This window comes from Fistularia commersonii, chromosome 23, assembly GCF_037954325.1.
Source record: "Fistularia commersonii isolate RoL2024-O1a breed Wild chromosome 23, RoL_Fcom_v1.0, whole genome shotgun sequence".
NCBI lineage: Eukaryota > Metazoa > Chordata > Actinopteri > Syngnathiformes > Fistulariidae > Fistularia > Fistularia commersonii.
Genome location: NC_141306.1, coordinates 972501 through 997500, shown reverse-complemented (window position 1 = coordinate 997500; position 25000 = coordinate 972501). Strand labels below are relative to the sequence as shown.

Below are 25000 nucleotides of genomic sequence, written 5' to 3'. Positions count from 1 at the left end.
TCGTGCCTCTGGCTTTGCTAGGTACCTCTTCTGCCAGTTAGCTTAGCATAATGAATGGTAGCCTATGTTGCTGGTTGCCACTTATGAATTATGAAGACATTCCGACTGCCTATTTATCAACATTGAGATTTATTTATCCAATGCCTTATCGCAGCTATTTAAATTGTACCTCATGCTAGTTAGCGCAACTCAATAAATGGTAGCACGTAGTCAATGTTAGCAAACATCTGTCACTGGTCATCACATTTGCACTCTTTTAAATTCTTCAAATAAATGTCCACATTGTGGCTCTTTAATCCACTTCTTGAAATTTTTGAATCAAATTTCCTCCAAGCTAATGCTACTTAGCAAAACACAGCAAATAGTAGTCTATGGTAAGTGTTAGCTTACCTCTGTCAAAAATCCTCTCAAGCACATCCATCAACTTCAAAACACGCTCATCTTGCTGTCTTGTTTAGTAATGAAATTATAATGCGAAATGATTATTTCATAACACCCCCACCGTTTAGCTTCGCATAGTAAATTTAGCCTATGCTAACTCTGAGCCCGTCCGTTTCTAATGTCATAAAATCTAAATTCTAAAAATTACTTCTGCATTGTGACCCGTTCATTCAGCGCTTCATGAAACATTCACATGACATGACAGTTTCATTGCAGCTCATGCTAGTTAGCATAGCACGGTAAATAGCAACGTGTGTTAGCCGCTGAAGACACTTGTATCTACGTGTTTGTGAATTGTTCACTTATGAAATTATAATGTGGAATCATTTTTTCATAACCCCAGCTAGCGCAGCACGATCTGGTACGTGTTAGCTTGCATCAGTTGTCAACAAACGTGTTTTTGTGACATCAGAACCCTTTTATGTGCATGTCGTGACTCATGTATCCATAGCGTTATGAAATATTAATGTAAGATTATTATTTGATTACGAGCCCTGCTAGTCACCTGTGAGAAGTGCTAGCTTAGCACCATCAAACATACCCAATTACATGTTCCATCAGCTGTCATGCTACGACGTTTTGAGATTTTGATATGAAAGTGACGATTACGAAACCCCTGTCTCTGGTTAGCTTAGCACAGAGAACATTAGCAAATGCTCAAGGGTTAGCCAAACTAATCAGAAATAGACATCCCGCAATTCAGTCCGTATCTTCACAACGCGTTATGGAGATAGCAATATCAAAAGTTAGCATGCTAGCATGTTAGCTTGTCGGAAGACATAGTACTTATTTAACGTCCATCTTGCGAGGCAAACAGGAGCAGAGGGCAGGCACGGGCCGTGAATTAATTATGCTAAGCTAGGCTAACGAGCGGGTGGCATGGGGGAGGAGCCTCGTCGGCCGGAAACGGAGTCGCCGTCGCCGAACGCAAAAACGCCGCTTCAGAGAAAAACACCCCGAGCCTCCGTCGCTCTGCCTGTTGCCTGTTGCCATGGCAACACAGACATGCTTCCTTTTAGGATCCGCATTTTTTTTCCTTTTCTTTTTTTTTTCCAGGGCGTCAGTTTGTTGTTGTTGTCGTCCGAGAAGACGGCTAATTCCGGATTAGCGCCCGGATTAATTTTACAATCCGGGTTCCATTTTTCCTGCAAAAGAGGGAAAAACACCCCAATATAAAAGGGAAAGAAAACGAGCAAAACATTCTCTTATAATCTGTAGTAATTGCAGAATAATTTGTTATAAATGACCTGATAATCAGGAATAAACTACCTAGTAATTTGTGATAAAATTACTAATAATCTGTCAAAAATAATTGAATATTCTGTTTAAAATTACCTAATAATTTGTTGCAAATTACCCAATAAATTGTTCAAAATTACCTAATAATCTGTAATAAATCCCATAATAAATGTTTGAAATTTCCTGATCATTTGCCATAAATTAACAAGTCATCTGTTATCAATTATATGATCATCTCTAATCAATAATCTAATTTTCCATAATAACATGATCTAGTAATTTGTACTACTTGATAATCTGTACCTAATAATCTGCAATCAAGCACCTCATAATCTTTAATAATAATCTTAAAATTCAGTAATAAGTCACTGATTATCAATAATAAATCATCTAAAACAATAAATTAACAAGTCATCTGTTATCAATTATATGATCATCTTTAATCAATAATCTAATTGTCTGTAATAACATGATCTTGTAATCTGTATTACTTGATAATCTGTAAGTAATAATCTGCAGTCAAGCACCTGATAATCTTTAATAATAATCCTAAAATTCAGTAATAAGTCACTGATTATCAATAATAAATAATCTGAAAAAATATCTAAATCCAGAAATTATATATTTGCAGAAAAAAACAAAACAAAGGAACAATTATTTCCGCAGAACAAATATCAGATTAAGTGTGTGTGTGTGTGTGTGTGTTCGTGTGTGTGTGCATTTTTCAAAACGACAGCAACTTAAACTCCGGCCAGCTCTCGGTTACCGTGGCAACAGGAAGTCCCGCAAAAAGGCCTCCGGCTCCTCGTTCATTCACTCCAATTTATTTTTATGATGGTTATTATTATTAGATTGTTTCATTTTGTAAGATTGGTGGTCGGGCCGGGAGGGCGGGATTATTTGGCGAGGGTTGGAGTGATGGTCGCTCTGCGGACGCCAAACCTTCACGAGGCTCCAGAGAAATTACACCAAATGAAGCTGGAGGTGAAGCTTCTCCCCGCGCTTTTATTTTGTAAAAAAAAAAAAAATCAAGTCGGTCACATGACTTCCTATTTATAAAATCCCCCCCTTTTATTTTGTTGCTGTTGCCGGGGCGACGGGTTTTAATAGCGTGGCGGGAAGTGCGGCGTTTTATTTTGAAAGGGACGTGGAAGTTATAGAATGTTTATTTTCAGATGTGAATTTGATTTCCGGGAAAGAAGTCATGTGATTTTATTAATATTTTATTTAATTTAGAATTGATTTCATTTAATTCACTTTAATTATATTTAATTTTGGATTTAATTTAATTCAGTTTAAATACATCTAATTTAGTTTAATCTTGAATGCATTTAATTGAATTCAGTTTGATATTTAATTTAACTTTGAAATCATTGAATTTCATTATGTGTAATTATATTTTATTCAATTTAAAAGTTAAATTAATTGACTTAATGCAGTTTATATTTAATTTAGTTTTTATTTGATTTGCATTTTATTTTATTTTATTTTTTTAATTCTGAATTGATTTCATTTAATTAATTTTTGATTTTATTTAATTTTGGATTTAATTGAATTTAGTTTAACTATATCTAATTTAGTTTAATCTTGAATGCATTTATTTGAATTCAGTTTGATATTTAATTTAACTTTGAAGTCATTGAATTTAGTTCTGTGTAATTATATATTTTCTAATTTAAACTTAAATTAATACAATTTAATTCATATGATATTTTCTTCAATATATTTAAGTCAGTTTAAATAAATCTAATTAATGTCATATAGACTAAATGTAATTAAATACATTTTTGTGATATCCAATTTTATTTTGAATTAATTTCATTTAATTCAGTGTAATTATATGTAATTTTGCGCAGGATGAGCGGCAGAAGATGGATGGTTATTGAATTTAATCCTGAATTAATTTAAATCAAGTTTGATTATATTTAATTTAATTTAACCCTAATTAAATTTAATTTATCTCAGTTTAATTATATTTAATTCCATTTAAGTGTGAATCAATTTAATTTAATTCAGTTTAATTATATTTAAATCCTTTTCATTTTGAATTATAATTTTAATTCTTTTAATTCAATTGAAGTTAGTTTTATTTTGCTATTTCACTAATGAATGCGTCCTCTCGATGACTTCCTGTTTGCCCATATATGGAAATCAATAACAAACCCTTGGATCGGAAAATAAAAGGTGCAAATTAGCTCAATAAATACCGCGGTAAAAAAGAAACGGGAAATAAAATAAGACGCGGCCATAGCGTTCCGTTTAACGGCGTGGTAATAAACAGCTAATAACAGGCATCCCTTTCGTAAACAAGCTTAAAGTTTTACTCAAAGTGAAATAAGATATTGTGGAGTTTTGGGGTTCGAGGAGCGCGTTTGCTAACGACCCGCCGCATTAAGACTCATTAAATTGCTTAATAGTGTAATTAGCCGTCAATTAAGGTGTAATAACAGCAGCCGAGCAGCGTCTTTAACGGCCTCCCTGCGGCGGCGGCGGCGGCTCCTGATTTGGAGGTCGTGATTGCGTCGACGGACAGCAAACACACACACACACACACTCACACACACACACTCCGTTAATGTCGATGTGGTGAATTAGCAGCAGTCAAGGTTTCTTCTGAACAAATGAAATGGAATAAAAATAAAAACAAACCCCAGAAAATCCTCCCCGCCATTGAGTCATCGGCTCCGAGCGGATCAATACGACTCGAAAGGCCGATCGATTAATTGATGACATCACTTACCAGATATCGGGGGCGATAATGCTGTAATTAGTGGCGGCGTCGCCCTGGCAACGGGAGGTGATGAAGGTTGGGAAATGTCTCTTTTTTTTTTTTTTTTTTGCAATGAACCGATCAATAATCAATGATGTGGAAATGATTAACATCTCTGCGATTGGTATCTTGGTAATTACATTCAATTACATAACAACAACCGCATTCCACTCTGGGCCTTTTCTTTATTTTCTCTCTTTATTTAAACATTCATTATTTTCATTCATTACATTCATCATTCATTCATAAGATATTATTATTCTAGTATTATTAATTATTATTATTATTGTTTCTGCTTCATTGAATTATCAAATTGTATATGACTAACTAATTATTATTATTATTATCAGTTTTATCATTATTATAATTTCTAATAAATTCTAATAATGTTATTATCAGTACCGCATTACTATCCTTTTGATTATTAATATTATCATCAAACACCATTATTACAGATATTATGAGAATGATAATTCTTATTTTCAGATATAATGAAATAATGATCAGATATTATTATAATAATTATTATTTTTATGATGATTATTATTATTATTATATCTAATCATTATCAGATATCACTAGAAAACAGTATGTAGTATTGTTATTATTATTATTATTATTATTAGTAGTAGTAGTAGTAGTAGTATTATCATTAGTAATATTATTGTTTTAGTTTATAAGGTTATTATTTTATCATAGTCATTTCTACATCATTGTTTACAGATATTACTATTATTATTATTATATTTTAATTATTATTGTTGTTTTAGCTGTTTCAGTTGTTATTGTATAATCAAAGTAATTATTTCTCCATCATTATTTCAGATATTGTTATTGTTGAATATTATTATTCTTCTATTTGCGTCGCATTTAAGTGTGTGTGTGTGTGTTTTGTGTGTGTTCTCGGTGGGGTCACAGATTAATGAATAGTGAAGATGAAAGAAACATCACCAGTATATTTTTTATTTCTCTGCATCCATAATATTATGTATTTATAAGAACATAAAAAGTATATAAAAAGCGTCCTCCCTCCCACGCTCGACACCCCGACACTCTGACACCCCGACCCCCGTTTCACCCCGTCAGTCTCTGCGGAAGCCGCCCACACACACACACACACACACACACACACACACACACACACACACACACACACACACATTCAATTAAAACTTCAAACGGCCCATGATGTCGGCATGGCGACGAGGCTGCGCGTCTGACGGAGCCACTTCCTGTTTCAGCTTTACACTTTTAATGTTGTTATTCATTCATTCATATATTCATTCATTTATCTGTAACACACAACCAGACTTGAGGACGTTTCTAAGTATTTCGGGTAAAAAATGTTTAGAGGATAGTAATAATAGTCATAATACTACTAATAATAATAGTCGAAAACACAATAATGACAATAAAGCAAATAAACAAAATATGTGTGCATGAAAAACAAAAAATATCAACTAAATTTGAATATTAACGCGAAATACTATCGATTCACTAAATAACAATAATTCATATTGAATGATTATGGATTATTATTATCATTATTATTATCAGTTATTAATTGTTATCGATTAGCATCCATTTATTTTAATATTTAGTAAAAAATAACCAACATTTGATGCAGGATGTTTCCCTCTGATAATCACCTAAAATAAATAAATTCAGACATTTATAATACACTTAGAATATCATTGAATAATCAAATTGATTGTTGTCATTCATTCATTCATTTATATATTTATGAATTCATCCTAAACAACCAGTCTGTCAACAATAATTATGTTTCTTAGCTATTTCTGGAAAAAATATCGTCCATAACATAATAATGATAATAGTAATAATAATAACAAAGCAAATAAACCAAATTTTGGCATGAAATCATTTTCACCTAATAAACAAAAACAATATTAATATTTGGTAAGTAATCTCCCATCAATTTAGCTCAAATTATACATATTATATATAAATTACAATTGATAATGGAAAATTATATATGATAGTTATATCAATTATCAATAATAATAACTATATCAATTATTATGAAAACATTTTTGATTTTTGATTCTTATCAAGAAGTTTACTTCCAAAAATCAGCCTCAAAATTAATATTTAAAAAAAAAATATGAAAGCTACCACAAAAAAATTGCATAAAATTCCTGAAAGGGCAAAAACGTATTTTAGTAAAATACAACAAAAATTCTAAGTCATAAAATAAAGTGTGTCCGCTTAAAAAAAAAAAAAAAAGAAAATTGAAACTCAGCGGCTCTAACTCCCCCCCGCAGCGAGCACGACCTCGGCGAGGATGACATCTACGACTGCGTGCCGTGCGAGGACGACGGCGACGACATCTACGAGGACATCATCAAGGTGGAAGTACGACAGCCCATGGTGAGGGGGGGGGGGGGGGTCGGGGTACTTCCTGTCGGGCGGCGGCGGCCCTCCAACGCTCTCTCGATCCACACACACCTCCACTTCCTGGTTCGGCCCACCGGGTTTATACTTAAAGTTAACAACAACAACAACAACAACAAAATGTTTATTTATTATTGCATATACTTTCAAATGAAATCAGACACTGATTCTATTTGTGGCGTGAGCGCTTTTGGGGGGGGTCACTGTCTGTGTGTGTGTGTGTGTGTGAGTGTGTGTTTACGTGACCTCTGACCTCTGACCTGCACTGCTTTGCCTCCCTCATGCTGCAGATCAGATACATGCAGGTGAGTTCAGCTGCCCCCCCCGACCTCCCCGACCTTTACACACCCATGACCCCCCCCCACACACACACACACACACACACACCCCTCCCCTCCTTTTCTGCTGCACCAATAGGAGACTGACATTTGCAAGCTTGACCCCGCCCCCCTGCTGAGGTCACCATTGATCGCTATTACCTGCTATTCATTACAGGGTGGACTGAATACTCATTCTGTTTAATTCAATTTTCTTTTCTTTTCTTTTCTTTTCTTTTCTTTTCTTTTCTTTTCTTTTCTTTTCTTTTCTGTATTTATTTTATTAGACTTTGATTTTGTCTTTTTTTTTAATTGTGGTGTTGTGAAGACAGCATTTCATATTAATATATATATATTTATTACATCTCCATATATATATATATATATATATATATATGTGTGTGTTTTTTATTTTTTATTCCCTTTGTTTCATTAATTTGATTTTTTTTCTTTCATTTATTTTCTTTGATTTTCTTTTCTATTTTATATCTCTTATTTTATCTTGTCATTGATGCTATTTTATTTTAATTCATCAGTTGACTTTTGTCATTTAATTGGATCATTTTTACGTTTTTCCAATTTTTATTTTAGTTTAGTTTTGTTTTTCTATTTAGTTTTTCATCTTAATTATTTGTATTACTTTTGCTTATTTTAGTTTAGTTTTTTTTTTTTAATTTTTTTTGGTTATTTTAGTTTTTAATTTAAGTTTAGTTATTTTAATTATTTTTATTTTATTTTAGTTAAGTTTAGTTATTTAAATTATTTTCATTTAATTTTATTTTATTTTCTTTACCACAGATTTTAACCCTTATATCTCCAACTTCAATCTAGGAACCTTCAGATGGCCTCCTCCTGACCACCCCTGCTTTTTTTAACCTTTTTTATATAAATTCCTTTTTTATTTTTATCATAATGATGTGTTTCCCACCAAGCCCTCAGATGTGTGTGTGTGTGTGTGTGTGTGTGTGTGTGTGCATGCAGAAGATGGGGATGACGGAGGACGACAAGAGGAACTGCTGCCTGGTGGAGATCCAGGAGACGGAGGCCAAGTACTACAAGACCCTGGAGGACATCGAGAAGGTGGAGCTTAGCTCGTTAGCCGTTAGCCATTAGCTCGCGGCGTTAGCACTGTGCTGGTCGCCGTGGGAGACGGATTGAAGTACATTCAGGAATCATTTACTGATATAATAATCAAGTACTTGCATGTAATAAACTATCATTCATTTTACGATTATTATCATCATCATAAAATTAACCAAATAAATATAAGTGTACATATATAGGCCACACTTGTCTATAAGCTGCAACACAAATACAGATAAATAAATATAGTTAATTCAATTAAATTAAAGTGAATTAAATTAAAAGATTAATTAGAGGTAATTAAATTAAATTAATTTCATTAATTCCGATGTGTCGAGGCTCAATGTTTTGGTGCCGTGAAGCTCGTTACACAAAAATAATCCATAAATTACTTACTACATGTAAGTTACTACTAACTACTACAATGTACTGATATTTATTGAAATAATATACTCCATTATTTTATAATAAAGTCCTTTAAAATATGATATTTAAGACAATGTATATATTTAATACAATAAATAAATTTTTATCTTTGAAAAATTTAATATACTTATTATGTTTGATGACTTTAATATATTTTGTTATCTTTCATATATTTATTATATTTGTTTTATTTCTTACGTTAAATATGTTTATTATCTTCCATATATTTATTGTATTTGTTTTATTCAATATATTTCATAAATTTTATCTTTCATATTTATTATCTTTACTGATTTATCTATCCACTCAATTTTCTTGAGGAGTTCATTCGTAATTTATTAAATCAATTAATAAGCCCTATAAATAATAATAGTTATAATTTGAATTAAAATTATTATTTTCAGACTGAAGGAAATATTTTCTTCAACTAATGAGTGTGCATGGCTGATTATATTAATCCTATTATTTTATTCAAGCTCATCCTCGGGGGTCGGAGGGGCGTTTTTTTTTTTCCACAAATTTTTAAATTAATTTAACGCTTTCCCTGCCGCGTTACGGCCGCCGTCGGAGCTGCGGACGCATCACTTTCCACCGTGACATTCTCCCGCGGCAACAAATCATCGGCTCGGCTAATTTCATTAAAAGAGAATGTGCGCGGCGGCGGCGGCGGCGGCGGCGCTGCTCGCACCGGCCGGGAAACAAACAACCCTCCCAAGATCAGAGGGATCGTTAGCCTTAATTGAGTTGGGTTTAATAAAGGCCGTCGTCTCTTCATCGCCCCTCCGTCGGTCTGTTTGTTGTTATTATCGTGATGGAATGTGACAAGCGTAAAAATGCAAGAACAGGCTTTTCCCTCTTCCAGGTGCAGGCAGGGCTATTACCATGTTATTACCGTGTTATTACCGTGTTATTACCGTGTTGTTACACAATAACAAATATTTTGAATATCTTCCAAAAAAAAAAGAAAAAGAAAAAAAAGCTTTTCTCAAAAGTGTCAAGTTACCATGGCAACGACAGCACACTCCGCTGCCTTCACCACATTCGACGGCAACTTCTAGAAAGTTTTTTTTAAAGAAAGGTCCTTTTTCAGTGATGTCATGTGTTTCCATGGCGACAAGACGTCAGAGTTGTGATGTGATATTTCATTATGTTGTGTGGACTAAAGCGGCAGGGCTTACAAAGTCCAAAAGGCTAATTAGCAATAATGCTAATTTCTCAAATTGTCCAGTAAAGTCAATGAAATCGGTGTCTTTACGATAAAAATGTACTTAATATTCTCCGTTTCATGATTTCATTCTTCGTTTGTTCATATATGCTAGAGTGTGTGTATGTGAGTGTGTGTCTGTGTGTGTTTTTCTGCTAATCTGTTTGTTTACGCTAATGTGTGTTTGTTTATGCTAATTTGTCTGTGTTTACCCAAATGTGTGTGTGTTTGTTTTTCTTTGTGCTAATGTGTTTGTTCATGCTAATGTGTTTTTTCATGCTAATGTGTGTTTGTTTACGCTAATATGTGTGTGTTTATCCTAATATGTGTGTGTGTGTCTTTGTATACATTTATGCAAATATATGAGTGTTAATGCCAATGTGTTTGTTCATGCTAATGTGTATGTTATTGCTAATAAGATAAGATAAGATAAGATAAGATAAGATAAGATAAGATAAGATAAGATAAGAACAACTTTATTTATCCCGAATGAAATTGTTGTGCCAGAGTTTCAAGTAAAACATAACAATAATAGATAATAGTAGGAAGGAGGGAGAATAAGAAATACATTAAAGTTTATTTACGCTAACATGTGTCAGGTACTTGTAATGTATTAGGTTATGTTTATTCATATTTGTTTACGCTAAGGTATGTTTGTTTATGTAAATGTGTGTTTGTTCCTCTCCAGAACTACATGATTCCTCTCAGGCTCATCCTGAGCTCCCAGGACATGGAGGCCATCTTCGTCAACCTGGAGGTGAGCGAACAACTAGCATGGACGTCCAACGTCCTCGATAGAAGAAACTGTATTTAAGGAGATTGACTTTATCGGGCAGATATTGAGTGACTCCAATTAAGGCGGTATGAAGCAGAGTGGCTGCATTTAAGGTAGTATTGATGAGTTTAAGGCGGTATTTAGGATGGTGATTGTATTTAAATCGATAGAAGTGCATTACTTTTTAAGGCGGTATTAAGTCGAGTGACTGTATTTAAGGCGGTATTGAAGGTTAACCTTCTGCCCGTCGCCTCCCAGGACGTCATCAAAGTTCACTTCGCCCTCCTGAGAGCCATCGACCTCAACATGGTTGCCGGGGGCAGCGGCCTGGGCAAGATCTTCCTGGACTTCAAGGAGAGGTGGGTCCTACCGGAGGTTTGGGGTGGAGTCTGGATGTTCTCCGGGGTTTCCTACCTCTCACCTCCAGAAACAGTGGTGAGAATGATGGTTCGGGGGTCTCTGTGATTGACAGCTGACCCGGCGGGGTCAAGCCCCGCCCCCTTTCTGGTGGACCCAATGAACAAGCGACTCGTCCGCCACCTTTCTCTTCGTGAACAAATGGTCCTTGACGTTCGCTGACATTCTCCAAGCGGCGGCGAAGCTATTTCCAGAAACGTACTCATTATATTTGCAGATCCCGCCGCCTGATTGACATGCCCACCTTCCTCATTATGGACCCATCGGACGCCTCGCCCCCCCAACGGCGTGGAAACCAGAGCTCGCCGTCGCTACCGACCTTTAACAACAATGTACTTGTGTCCGTTGTCTCCTCCGCTTCGCCGCGGAGCTGAAATGCCGCAACGGAAATGCCACCTGGGGATGGTTGATGGGGTCTGGGCGGGGGGGGGGGGGGGGGGGGGGCGGGTTATCTTCAACCGTCGCTCGGATCGGCGAGGGTGGTGGCGGTGGTGGCAAGACCTCCATGAAGAGGACGGTCGGCGAACCGGAGCGGCGCCTCGAGTGGCCTCTTGTCCGTGTCCTCATTTGCGACATTTCCTCGCCTCATTTCCGGAGTAATCTGGATCCCGCGGCGACGGCGGCGGCGGCGGCGGCGGCGGCGGCGGTTTGCTCCATTTATGTTCTCCATTTCCTGTGTGTTACGTTGGATGGAGGTGGCGGTGGAGGGGCGTGGGGGCGGCGCAGGGAAGCGGGGGGTCCCCATGCTTCATGTCAAAGACTATTAACTTCTTGCGCCGCTTGTCACTACTTGTATGCTTGGAGAGTCCCTCAATGAATGACTTACAAGAATGTGTGTGTGCGTGCATCTAAGTGTGTGTGTGTGTGTGTGTGTGTGTGTGTGTGGTGTGAAAGCCCAGGGCACACCTCCTGGAAATTGCACAATTTCCTTGGAATTACATGCACTATGTTAGCATCATTACAGTGGAAAAAAATGGCCGCCACAGCGAGGCTATGCTAACATGTAGCGCGTGCTTTGATGTCAGGTTTGATTTTCGTCGCCGGGTTCTCTATGTTCTACGTCTCCTTCCCACGGCGGTCCGACAGCATTGATTAGAATTGATTCGCATTTGAACATCCCAGGTTCTAGTTGGTCGACCAGGTTCTCCACATGTGGAGCTCCCATGTTCTCGCGCCCAGGTTCTCTCCATGTTCTCCTTCCTGGGTTCTCCATGTTCCTCCCACATCCTCTCAAAACATCAGTTTGTTTACTGGATTTACTGGTTTAATGAATGATTAATTAAAAAAATAATAAAAAGACATCCTATTTGCCCCAATGCCAAACAGGAACGCAGGAGTTAGCTTAGCCGTCGAATGCTAACACTTCAGTGGAAGGGGGCGGGGCTTTAACTCTGCCAGTGAGGAGTTCAAAGCCCCCCCACTCTCCCCAAATGTGGGGGCTTTTAAACCCCCACATTTGGAGCCGCTAGCGCAAGCGCTAATGAACGCAGCATTAGCTTCCTCGCCCCACCAAAGGGGGGAGGGGGGGAGCGCCGTCATCTGATTGGCCGACTGCTAAGACGAGGGAAGAGGATACCCCCCCTTCTACTCCCCCTCCAAATGTTACCCTGAGATTAATATCCCAGTATTACTTATTCATGCTGTTCAGATAACTCAATAATATAATACTTTCATTCACTCTGCTCACACACACACTCACACACACTCATACACTTTATCATTTTATGACCCGCCGCTCCTGGGATTAGCTTAGAGCCTGTGATTTTTTTTTTTTTCTCGAGGAATTCGCTGAGAGAAAGTGTGATTGTCGCGAAGCGGGTAATGTTAGCGTCAAACTAGCGGCGACATGCTCTGTCCTCCATTATTGTGGTCCAGGTCCCTCCATGCTAACTGTTCCCAATTAGCAATGCCCCAAATCAACAACGAGCAACATCCATTGTCCCAAACTAGCCATGCTAATTGTCTCCAACTAGCCATGTCCATTATCACAAACTAGCAACACTAGCTGTTACCAACTAGCCATGTCCATTTCCCCAAACGAGCCATGCTAGCTGTTCCCGACTAGCCCTGCCCTCTATTCCCAAGTAGCTATGCCCACTGTCCCAGACTAGCTACACCCATTGTCCCAAACCAGCCATGCTAACTGTTCCAAACTAGGCTTGCTACCTGCAAATTGTCCTCAATGAGCCACGCCCACTACCCCAACTAGCCATGCCAATTGTCCCAAACTACCCACGCTAACTGCTAACTGTCCTCAACTAGCCACGCCCTCTATCCCCAACTAGCCAAGCCCATTGTCCCAAACTAGCCAGGCTAACTGTCCCAAACTACTCATGTTAACTGCTAACTGTCCTCAACTAGCCACACCCTCTATCTCCTACTAGCCAAGCCAAAAACTAGCCATGCTAACTGTCCCAAACTAGGCTTGCTACCTGCAAATTATCCTCAATGAGCCACGTCCACTACCCCAATTAGCCATGCCAATTGTTCCAAACTACCCATGCTAACTGCTAACTGTCCTCAACTAGCCACGCCCTCTATCCCCAACTAGCCAAGCCCATTGTCCCAAACTAGCCAGGCTAACTGTCCCAAACTACTCATGTTAACTGCTAACTGTCCTCAACTAGCCACACCCTCTATCTCCTACTAGCCAAGCCAAAAACTAGCCATGCTAACTGTCCCAAACTAGGCTTGCTACCTGCAAATTATCCTCAATGAGCCACGTCCACTACCCCAATTAGCCATGCCAATTGTTCCAAACTACCCATGCTAACTGCTAACTGTCCTCAACTAGCCACATCCACCATCCCCAACTAGTTATGAAAATTGTCCTAAACTAGCCAAGTCGATTGGCTCAAACTAGCCATGCTAACTGTCCCCAAGTAGCCACGCCCTCCATGCCAGACTAGCCAGGAGAAGAACGCCCAGGAAGAGGGTGTTAGCCGTGGGACGTTCTGGAGAACATCAGGACCTGGACCTGGATGAATGGATGAATGTGGTCCTCTGCAGGCTGCTGATCTACGGCCAGTACTGCAGCCAGATGGAGAACGCCCAGAAGACCCTGGACGAGCTCATCGCCTCCAGAGAGGACGTCAGGATCAAAGTGGAGGTAACCGAAGAAGACGCGTGAACGTCTCTGCGATGAACGAGTGAAGGTGGAAGCTTCCACTGAAGGCGTGCGGGTGTTTGCAGGAATGTACCATGAAGGTCCAGGAGGGGAAGTTCAAGCTGCAGGATCTGCTGGTGGTTCCCATGCAGAGGGTCCTCAAGTACCACCTGCTGCTGAAGGTGAGGAACACCAGAAGGTCTGAATGAAAGGGTGAATGTCTGGGGGTCCGTGATGTCAAGATAAGCCCCTGAATATATGAATACATGAATGAATGACAAGGTGAATTTATGAATGCATGAATTTAATATATGAATAATTGAATGAACGGATGAATGAGTGAAAGAATGAATATATGAATGACTAAATATATGAATGTATGAATAAATGAATATATTACTGTATGAAAGAATGAATAAATGCATTTATGAATGACTGACTAAATTAATGCATGATTGAATGAATGAATGAATGAATGAATGACTAAATCCATAAATGAATGAATAAATGCATTTATGAATGAATGCATGATTGAATGAATGAATGAGTGACTGAGTAAATCCATGAATATATGAATGCATGTATGAATGACAGAGTGAATTAATTAATGCATTAATTTAATATATGAATAATTGAATGAACAAGTGAATGACTTATGAATGAGTGAAAAAATTAATACATGAATGACTAAATATATGAATGTATGAATGAATACATGAACACATAAATGAATGAATGAATACATGAATGTATGCCTGAATGCATAAATGAATAAAAGCATGTATAAATGACTGGATGAATTAATTAACTGTATGAATGTATGAATTAATGAATGCATGAATTTAATATATGAATAACTGAATGAGAAAATGAATAATTATGAATGAGTGGAAAAATGAATATATGAATGACTAATTGTATGAATGCATGAATGAATAAATACATGAATGAATGACTGAATGAATAAATGCATTTATGAATGAATGACTGAATTAATGCATGATTGAATGAATGAGTAAATGACTAAATCCATAAATATAAGAATACATGAATGAATGCATGTATGAATGATTGGATGAATTTATTAATGCATGAATTTAATATATGAATAATTGAATGAACGAATGAATGACTTGTGAATGAGTGAAAAAAATAATATATGAGTGAACTAAATTTATGAATGTATTAATGAATGAATACATGAACACATGAATGAATGAATACATGAATGAATGACTTAATGAAGAAATGCATTTATGAATGAATCAATGAATGATTTTATGATTGAAAGATTATGAATGAGTGAATGACTAAATATATGAATGAATGAATGAATGAATGAATCCATAAATGAATGAATAAACGCATTTATGAATGAATGACTGAATAAATGCATGATTGAAAGATAATGAATGAGTGAATGACTAAATATATGAATGAATGAATCTAATCAGGTCCAAATGACAGGTTTGACGATGGTTTCCTTCCTGTTTTCTCTCCACGCTCACTCACTCGGTGACATTTTCTATCGATCAATAATCCCCCCCCCCCCCCCCCCCCCCCCCCGGGGTGATCGGAAAAACAAAATGGCCGCCCCCTGTAATGTCCTGTATGATTAATTGACCGCTAAATTATGGATGAGGGGCGGCGCGTGTAATGCACTCAGGTGTATGTCAGTGTGCATGTGTGTGTGTGCGGGTGCACATGTGTGTGTGTGTGTGTGTGTGTGTGTGTGTGTGTCCACCCTGCAGGATCTTCAGCAGCGAGGCACTGAGGCCAAATCAAGCGTGGAGTAATCACATCAAACACACCCCATTTCACGGCTGTTCACAGCTTCACACTGCGTGTGTGTGTGTGTGTGTGTGTGTGTGTGTGTGTGTGTGTGTGTCCAGTCACACCTGAGGCCGCGTCGCTGCAGGAACTTGCTGTCCTTTCAAAGTAAAAGTCGATATCTGCGCGAGTGTGTTGATGTTAGCCGAGGTGAAAACACGACACGGCTGTCATGGATACCAACACTATGTGTGTGTGTGTGTGTGTGTGTGTGTGTGTGCGCTTAAAAGAGAGAGAATAGAACAATAAAAACAACAAAAATGAACAGATAATAATTATTATTGTTATTATTGTTGTTCATATTATTACTCCGACGCAACAACGAATTATAGCCGCCATCTTGTTACCGTGGAAACTCGTTACCAAGGACGCAAAAAGACCCCTTTGTTTTCTTTTTTTAACACCTCTCGCCGCTCCCCGAGGATGGGCAGATAAATGAGTAGATGAATAAGTGAAGGTTCTTCCTCCGCAGGAGCTCCTGAGCCACTCGACGGACCGGCCGGAGAGGCAGCAGCTGAAGGAGGCTCTGGAGGCCATGCAGGTCCTCATTAAACATTTTAAAATAATTATTCCATTTATCTCTATTTTTATTTTAATTTTTTTTTTTTTTTTCCTTTGGTATTTTTTATAATATTTTAAATTATATTTATATTTTTGTTTTGTTCGGCGTCGCCCTTCCAGGACCTGGCCATGTACATCAACGAGGTGAAGAGGGACAACGAGACGCTGAAGAAGATCAGCGAGTTCCAGAGCTCCATCGAGAACCTTGTAAGGGTCGTCACCTCGCTCTTCATCCTCCTCTTTTTAATTTATTCTGTTTTATTAATGCACTTTATTGATCCCATCAATCATCAGGCAGCAGCAGCAGCAGCAGCAGCAGCACAACATATAAAATATACAAAATAAACAAAACAAAAATATTAAATACGTATTAGAATTAAATTAGATGCAGTTAATTAATTCATAAAATAAAATAAAATGAGATAAATTTGTTTATTCATAAAATAAAACAGAAAAAATAATAAATAATAAAGACATTCATTTTCCTCCTTGTTTGGAAAGTGATCTCCAAGTGGAGAAAACAAACTAGAGGTAAACAATTTGACATATAGTATCTGCATACATAGAATATTATACAATATTTAAAATAAACAATGTGAATCAATTCTAACTTATAAGTACACATTGCAGGAAGTAAGATTTTGAATAGTGAGAGGAAGAAAAGAAAAGAAATGGTAGCAATAATCATAATTATCATAATTAAATTGATTATAAAACAGTTATTATTTGCTTTATTATTATTATTATTATCATGCTTATTATTATTATTAGTATTATTATTTATCATTATTATTATTATTATTAATTGTAGAGTGAAAATCAACATCCTTCTAGTTTGGTGATCAATAATCGCTGCATCTTTTTAATCTCCTGCTGATTTATTGATTTAAGAGAAAAAAATCATTTCTTTATTTGTTTTTTTGAATGATTTTTTTATCTTATTATTAAATTTATCTATTTATTACATTTATTTGTCTATTAATTTATCCAATCAACATAATATATATTATAAAGTATTTTACAACAAACAATGTGAAATTAATTCTAACCTAATAAGTAGGAAAATAAAAAAAATTGCAGCAATTATCATAATTATCATAATTAAATTAGTCATAAAACACAAGTATTATTTGTGTTATCATTATTATTATTACTATTATCATTATTATTATTATTATTATTATTATTATTATTAATTGTAGAGTGAAAATCAATATTCTTCTAGTTTGGTGATCAAATGATTTATTTATCAATAATAAGTGCATCAATATCCAGGCGCCTTTTTAATCTCCTGCCGATTTATTGATTTAAGAAAAAATTAATAATTTCTTCCTTTTTTTCAAATTAGTTTTTTTTATTTAAGTATTTAATTTATCTATTTATTACATTTATTTGTATATTTATTTATCCAATCAACATAATACATATTATAAAGTATTTTACAACATACAATGTGAAATTAGTTCTAACCTAATAAGTAGGAAAATAAAAAAATGGCAATAATGATCATAATTATCATAATAAAAGTGAATATAATAACACAGTTTGTTTATTAGGGTTCTTTTTTATTTCTAACTGAACCGCTGGCGATCAAATGAATTATTTACCAATAATCAATACATCAATATCCAGGGTGATTATTAATCTCCTGCTTATTTATTAATTTTTCAAAATTGATTTATTTCTTTATATTTCCTTCAAAGTGAATTTATTCATTTTTAAAAATGGATTTATTCCGCCATTTATTTATTCATCCCACCAACACGTCTTACATTGAAATGAAGGAGCAGGAGGTCAGTTTAGGTCCTGGTTGAAGTTCGGACCTCCATCCGTCCTCCAAACGTCCTCCGGCTTCATTTATTTATCCTTTTTATTCCCAAACGTGTCCACTGAAGCAGCAGGTGAAGCTGGAGGAGTACGGCCGGCCCAAGATCGACGGCGAGCTGAAGGTCTGCTCCATCGTCAACCGGACCAAGCAGGACCGGTGAGTCCGCCGTCTCCTCCCGGATCTCCTCCCGCATCTCCACCTCCATCGTCACACCTCCTCCTCCTCCTCCCAGGTACATCTTCCTCTTCGACAAGGTGGTGATCGTCTGCAAGAGGAAGGGCTACAGCTACGAGCTGAAGGAGATCATCGAGCTTCAGTCCTACAAGATGTCCGACGACCCCATGAACAACAGGGACGTGAAGAAGGTGAGGCTCCCGTCGCCGTGGCGACGACGGAGGAGGAGGAGGAGGAGGGAGGGGGTCGCCGTCCATCCCTCCATCCAACATGGCTTCTCATGGATGTGTAGTTTTTGAGTTGTGTGTGTGTGTGTGTGTGTGTGTGTGTGTGTGTGTGTGTGTGTGTGTGTGTTTTTGTGCGTGCCGCTGCATGCGTCGCCACACTGCATGTTGTAACCGGGTCTTTTTTCTTCTGGTGTTTCTTTTTGCATGCTTGCCAGTCGAGCGGAAAAATGGTAAGCGCAAAAACTCATCTTCACGGGGGGGGGGGGGGGAGGTCAAGGGTCACGCACGTTCACCCGGGTGTGTGTGTGTGTGTGTGTTTTTGGGGCTTTTCTTTTTTTTTGTTTTTCTTCGCCGACAGCATGGGAGCCTTTGTTTTTATTTCACTGAATAATCTCATATTAATTATTAGTAAAATCTGGAAACCAATTAACCAGCTTTTTGTTATTACCCCCTTTGTAATTTAATCTTTAAAATTATTTCTTCTATTTATATAATCTTTTTTTTTTTTTCTGTCTATTTATTTTTATCCCGCGCACACTCCGAGCCGGGAGCTGATTGGCTGCACAATGACGATTAAATTCTTGAATCGCATTAAAACCAGTTTTAAGTGCTTAAATGCTAATTCGCACTCTATTATTATTATTAGCATTATTTTATTAATTTTGTTCATTTCACGTCACAGTGGGATGGTGAGAAACATCTTCTCCGTCCCTCTGTGTGTCCAGGAAATGCCGAGAAATTAGAAGAAAAGCTGTGACTTCATGTTTAATAGATTGCTTTTTTATTTAAGTATATGTTTTTAATTAAAATATAAAAATATATGAGGTGCTTGAAAAAGCTGCAAAAACAAGTGAAAAAAAAAAAAAATTGAAAAAAAATAATAAGCTGACTTAAAAACAAGTGAAAATTAAAAAATAATGAATGCGAAAAAAATGAACAATAAACCTGACTTTGACATAATATCAATTTTTTTTATATTTTTTAATTAAAATAAAAATACTTAATATGCCTGAAAAAGCTGCAAAAACAAGTGAAATAAAAAAAAATGAATTTGAAACAACAGGACATGCAGATATGTTAAAAAAATAAAGATGAATTTGACTTCATATTAAATATATATAAAAAAATAATACAAAAAATAACTGATTTGCCTGAAAAAACTGCAAAAACAAGTGAAAATTTAAAAAAAAAGGATTTGAAAAAAATGAACAATAAAGCTGACTGTAACTTAACATCAAATATATTAATTTTTATAAAGTGTTCAAATTAAAATATAAGAATGCTTGATGGGCCTGAAAAAGCTGCAAATACAAGTTAAATTAAAAAAAAAGAATTTGAAACAACAAGACATGCAGATATATTAAAAATAAAGATGAATTTGACTTCATATTAAATATATATATTTATATATAAAAAAAAATACAAAAAATAACTGATGTGCCTGAAAAAACTGCAAAAACAAGTGAAAATTTAAAAAAGACTGAATTTGAAAAGAACGAACAATAAACCTGACTCCGACTTAATATCAAATATATAATTTTTAAAAAGCGGTTTAATCAAAATATAAAAATACCTAATGTGCCTGAAAAAGCTGCAAAAAAAGTTAAATTAAAAAACAATGAATTTGAAAAAAATGAACAATGAAGCTGATTTTAACTTAACATCAAATATATAATTTTAAAAAAGTGTTTTAATCAAAATATAAGAATGCTTAATGTGCCTGAAAAAGCTGCAAAAACAAGTGAAATTAAAAAATAATGAATTTGAGACAGCAGGACATGCAGATATATTAAAAATAAAGATGAATTTGACTTCATATTAAATATATATATTAAAAAAAATACAAAAAATAACTGATGTGCCTGAAAAAACTGCAAAAACAAGTGAAAATTAAAAAAATAATGAATTTGAAAAAAATGAACGATAAAGCTGACTTTACCTTAACATCATTTTTTTTTTTAAATATTTTTTAATTGAAATATAAAAATACCTAATATGCCTGAAAAAGCTGCAAAAACAAATGAAATTAAAAAAAAAAACAATGTGACAGGAAATCAGCAACAAAAAAATCCAACCCAGCAAAACAAAATAAATTAATGTTGTAATTTCCTCCCCTCCCCCACCGACACCCTGGTTTTCTCTCTTTTTTATTTTCAACTCCGCTCGTCCTGGGGCTTCTCGGTTGAATTCTTTTTTTTTTATTTTTTTTTATTTCTTTTATTTAAAAAGTGCGATCTTTGTGTGTCTCTGCCATCGCCATCCGCCCCCCCCGCCCTTAACCCCCCCCAGTGGTCGTACGGTTTCTACCTGATCCACCTGCAGGGGAAGCAGGGCTTCCAGTTCTTCTGCAAGACCGAGGAGACCAAGAGGAAGTGGATGGAGCAGTTTGAGATGGCCATGTAAGTGTGTGTATGTGTGTGGGGGGGGGGGGCGACACACACGCGAATTTATGGGTATTTATTATGATGCAATGGATATGAAAATAATTGAAATGATTTTATTTGGATGATTTTCCAGGATTTTTTGAGAAAATATTTATTATTCCATTTATTTTTGCTGACACAAATGTTTTTTTTTTTGTATCCAACTAGTTTTTTTTATCTTTTTTTTTTAATTTTATATTAAGCAAAGCCATTTTTTTGTTTATTTCATTTCATTACTTTTATTCATTTCCATCTTATGTTATTATATTCATATAAACGCTCGTATTTGTAGTTTGTATTTATTTTCTCCCTCCTTCCAACTATTATTTATTATTGTTATGTTTTACTTGAAACTCTGGCACAACAGTTTCCCTCGGGATAAATAAAGTTGTTCTTATTCTTATTATTTATTATTCTTTTTTACAGAATAACTTATTTTTTGTTTCTATCTATTGATAGAATAGATTGATGATTGATGATTATTTACCTATTAAGGCACCTCATTTCCTTTTTTGCAGTTCCAGATTTTAAAGGTTATTGCTGGTTTTTCACAGACACTTTCTTCATCTTATCATAATAATAATAATTATTATCATTACTATTATTATTATTATGAATGTCCATGGTTTCCTCCAGGTCAAACATCAAACCTGAACGAGCCACAGCAAACCAGCACAACTTCCAGATGCACACCTTCGACAAGAACACCAACTGCAGGGCCTGTAAGATGCTGCTCAGGTAACACACTTACCGATAGTGATAATAACAATATTAATCCCAATAATATTGATAACGATAATAATGATATAGTAGAAGTGATAACAATAATAATTTAAAATTAACAGTGATAATATAAGAATGAAAATAACAGTAATAATAGTAACTATTAATACAATAATTATGATATATAATAGAAGTGATAACAATAATAATTTAAAATTAACAGTGATAATATAAGAATGAAAATAATAGTAATAATAATAAAAATAGTAACTATTAATACAATAATTATGATGATAATAAGAATAAAATCAATTATATTAATATAATCATAATAATGATTTAAATCATAGTAATAACAGCAATATTGATAATAATAATCATAACAATAATAGTAATAATATAATAATGGTGTTCATAACAATAATAAAAATAACTTTTTACAATAACAAAATTACCAATAATGATAATAATATTACTAACATCAACAACAATAACAAATGTAATAACAACAATAATAATAATAATAACAATTGAATGAAATCCAGACATATTTGATTGTATCTCCTTTTTCATAATTTTGTCAGTTCTACATGATGGCGCAGCTGTATCCCCTCCCCAGACACACACACACACACACACACACACACACACGCTTACACACACTCTTTCACTCACACATACACACACACACACACACACCTCTTCATTGCAGGCAGACCCGGGTAAAACGCCACTGACCCACTAAACCCCCCCCGTCCCTGGATGAACTGACCTACATTCATGCTACATGCTAATTAGCGCCAAACACACATCCGGACTTGTGGCACTTCCTGTTCCATGTGACTTTATTTTATTGATTTGTTTTCCAAACTTATATTTATGTCCTTTTAATTTGATTTTTGTTTCTTTTGGCATGTTTTTTTTCCATTAAAAAATGTGAACAACCAATATAATAAAAGACCCCACGGCACTTTAAAAGAATATAATGAAAGGTTATAAACTCAAAATTAGGGAGGTAATTAAAAGTCTAGCAAGAAAAGGAGATGATGATAATAGAAGAAGAAAAGAAGAAATGCTTATGGTAGTGAAATAATAATAATAATAATAATAATAATAATAATAACAACAATAACAATAATAATAATAATAACAATAATAATAATAATGATGATAATAACAATAATAATGATAAAAAATAATAATAACAACAATAATAATAACAATAATAATAACAATAAAAATAATAATGATAATAATAATAATAACAATTTAAATGATAATATAATAACAATTCAAATGACAATATAATAATAATGAATCATGATTCATAATGAAGAATGAAAAAATATATTTTGAAAGAATCCATTTGTAGGCATGGGTTTATGATTATAATGATTATTACTGGTAGTATTATATTCAAACAAGTATTAATATTATTACTATTATTATTATTATTATTATGATTATTATTATTTATTGTACTCAGCATCATTACATTTCCTTTATTATAAATCGTTTTATTTTATTTCCACTGCAGTGTTGCTGTACTTTTCAAATACTTTACACTATGTGTGTGTGTGTGTGTGTGTGTGTGTGTGTGCGTGAAGGGGCATCTTCTACCAGGGCTACTTCTGCTCCCGCTGTGGAACCGGCGCCCACAAGGAGTGTCTGGAGGTCATCACCATCTGCAGAATCAGTAGGTCCTCCTCTCCCTGACTAAATATGATTTATATTATTTTTTATTTTATCATAAACTGATAAATAATATATATATATATAATATTAAAATAAAGAAATTAAAATATAATATATAAATGTATTTTTTTTAATATATTATTTCCATTTATTCACCTGCTTTGCTTCCAGATCCTCATGACATGGTGAGTCCTCCTCCTTCCAGCTCCTCGTCCTGGTCCAGATGATGAGATGCCTCCTATATTGGTATTTCTTTTTCTTTCTCTCTCCTTCCTGGGCAGGAGCCGGGCATCTCCTCAGGTAAGGAAGATCTTCTGCTGCCACCTGAAGGAGGAGGGAAAGTGTGTGTGTGTGTGTGTGTGTGTGTGTGTGTGTGTGTGTGGTGGAGGGTGGGGTGGGGTGGGGAGAGTGTTGCAGAGCTCTGCTGCCATCTAGTGGCGGGAGGTGGTATTACATATGAAAACAAGAAGGAAAACAAGAAGTTCTCTTCTTTTTCTTCTTCTTCTTCTTCTTCTTCTTCTTCTTCTTCTTCTCCTCCACATTTTTCACGCGTCTGTGTGAGGCTCCTCAGGGTTTCCTCCCAGGTTGTGTTTGCATGACATGATTGAGTTAATGAATGAATGAATGAATAATATAATATAATATAATATAATATAATATAATATAATATAATATAATATAATATAATATGATATTCTTATATTTTTATATTTTTATATTTTTTTCATTCACCCTCATCATCTGCCACTTATACTGCACTCAGGTTGCGGTAATATAAGAAAATAAGATATATTATAATACAATATGATATACAATAATATAATGTAAGATATTATAATAATATAATACAATGTCATTTAATAATTCATTATAGATTCATTGTCTGCCGCTTATCCTGCACTCAGGGTTGCAGTAATATGATATAAGACAATATATATAATATATATATATTATTAGTATATTATAAGATAAGATAAGATAACTTTATTCATTCATCCAGTCATCATGTGACACTTATCTTGCACTCAGGGTCGTGGTCATATAATACGAAGATATTATATAAAATGACAAAGATATTATATAAGAAGATAAAATATATTATAATATAGTATATAATAATATAATATAATAATATATTTTACGTTCATACAGTCATCCTCTGCCGCTTATCTCGCACTCAGGGTCACGGTATTATAATATATTAAAGTGAGATATATTGTCACATAATATGATATAATGTATAATAAAATCATATCATCAAAAACATATTATAATGTAATAAAATAGCCATCATTCATCGTCCGCCGCTTATCCTGCATTCAGGGTCACGGATAATATAATATCAC

At 35.0% G+C, this 25000-nt stretch overlaps 1 protein-coding gene across 11 annotated transcripts in view; it reads left to right on the top strand.

Annotated features, from left to right (window-relative positions):
• Positions 1-25000, top strand: part of vav2 (vav guanine nucleotide exchange factor 2) — a 138166-nt gene that overhangs the window by 103658 nt on the left and 9508 nt on the right. For 3 of the 11 annotated variants that reach the window (XM_086170891.1, XM_086170889.1, XM_086170899.1), the window contains exons 5-21: positions 6736-6841; positions 7156-7170; positions 8164-8262; positions 10584-10652; positions 10929-11029; positions 14097-14196; positions 14280-14375; positions 16496-16564; positions 16705-16791; positions 18480-18568; positions 18645-18777; positions 19029-19043; positions 21103-21212; positions 21873-21974; positions 23567-23655; positions 23826-23839; positions 23936-23954. In XM_086170891.1, coding sequence (XP_086027017.1) covers positions 6736-6841; positions 7156-7170; positions 8164-8262; positions 10584-10652; positions 10929-11029; positions 14097-14196; positions 14280-14375; positions 16496-16564; positions 16705-16791; positions 18480-18568; positions 18645-18777; positions 19029-19043; positions 21103-21212; positions 21873-21974; positions 23567-23655; positions 23826-23839; positions 23936-23954 — 1313 coding nt within the window. The remainder of the gene's footprint in view (positions 1-6735; positions 6842-7155; positions 7171-8163; positions 8263-10583; positions 10653-10928; positions 11030-14096; positions 14197-14279; positions 14376-16495; positions 16565-16704; positions 16792-18479; positions 18569-18644; positions 18778-19028; positions 19044-21102; positions 21213-21872; positions 21975-23566; positions 23656-23825; positions 23840-23935; positions 23955-25000) is intronic. The other 8 variants (XM_086170898.1, XM_086170900.1, XM_086170890.1 and 5 more) reach the window with 7 other exon arrangements.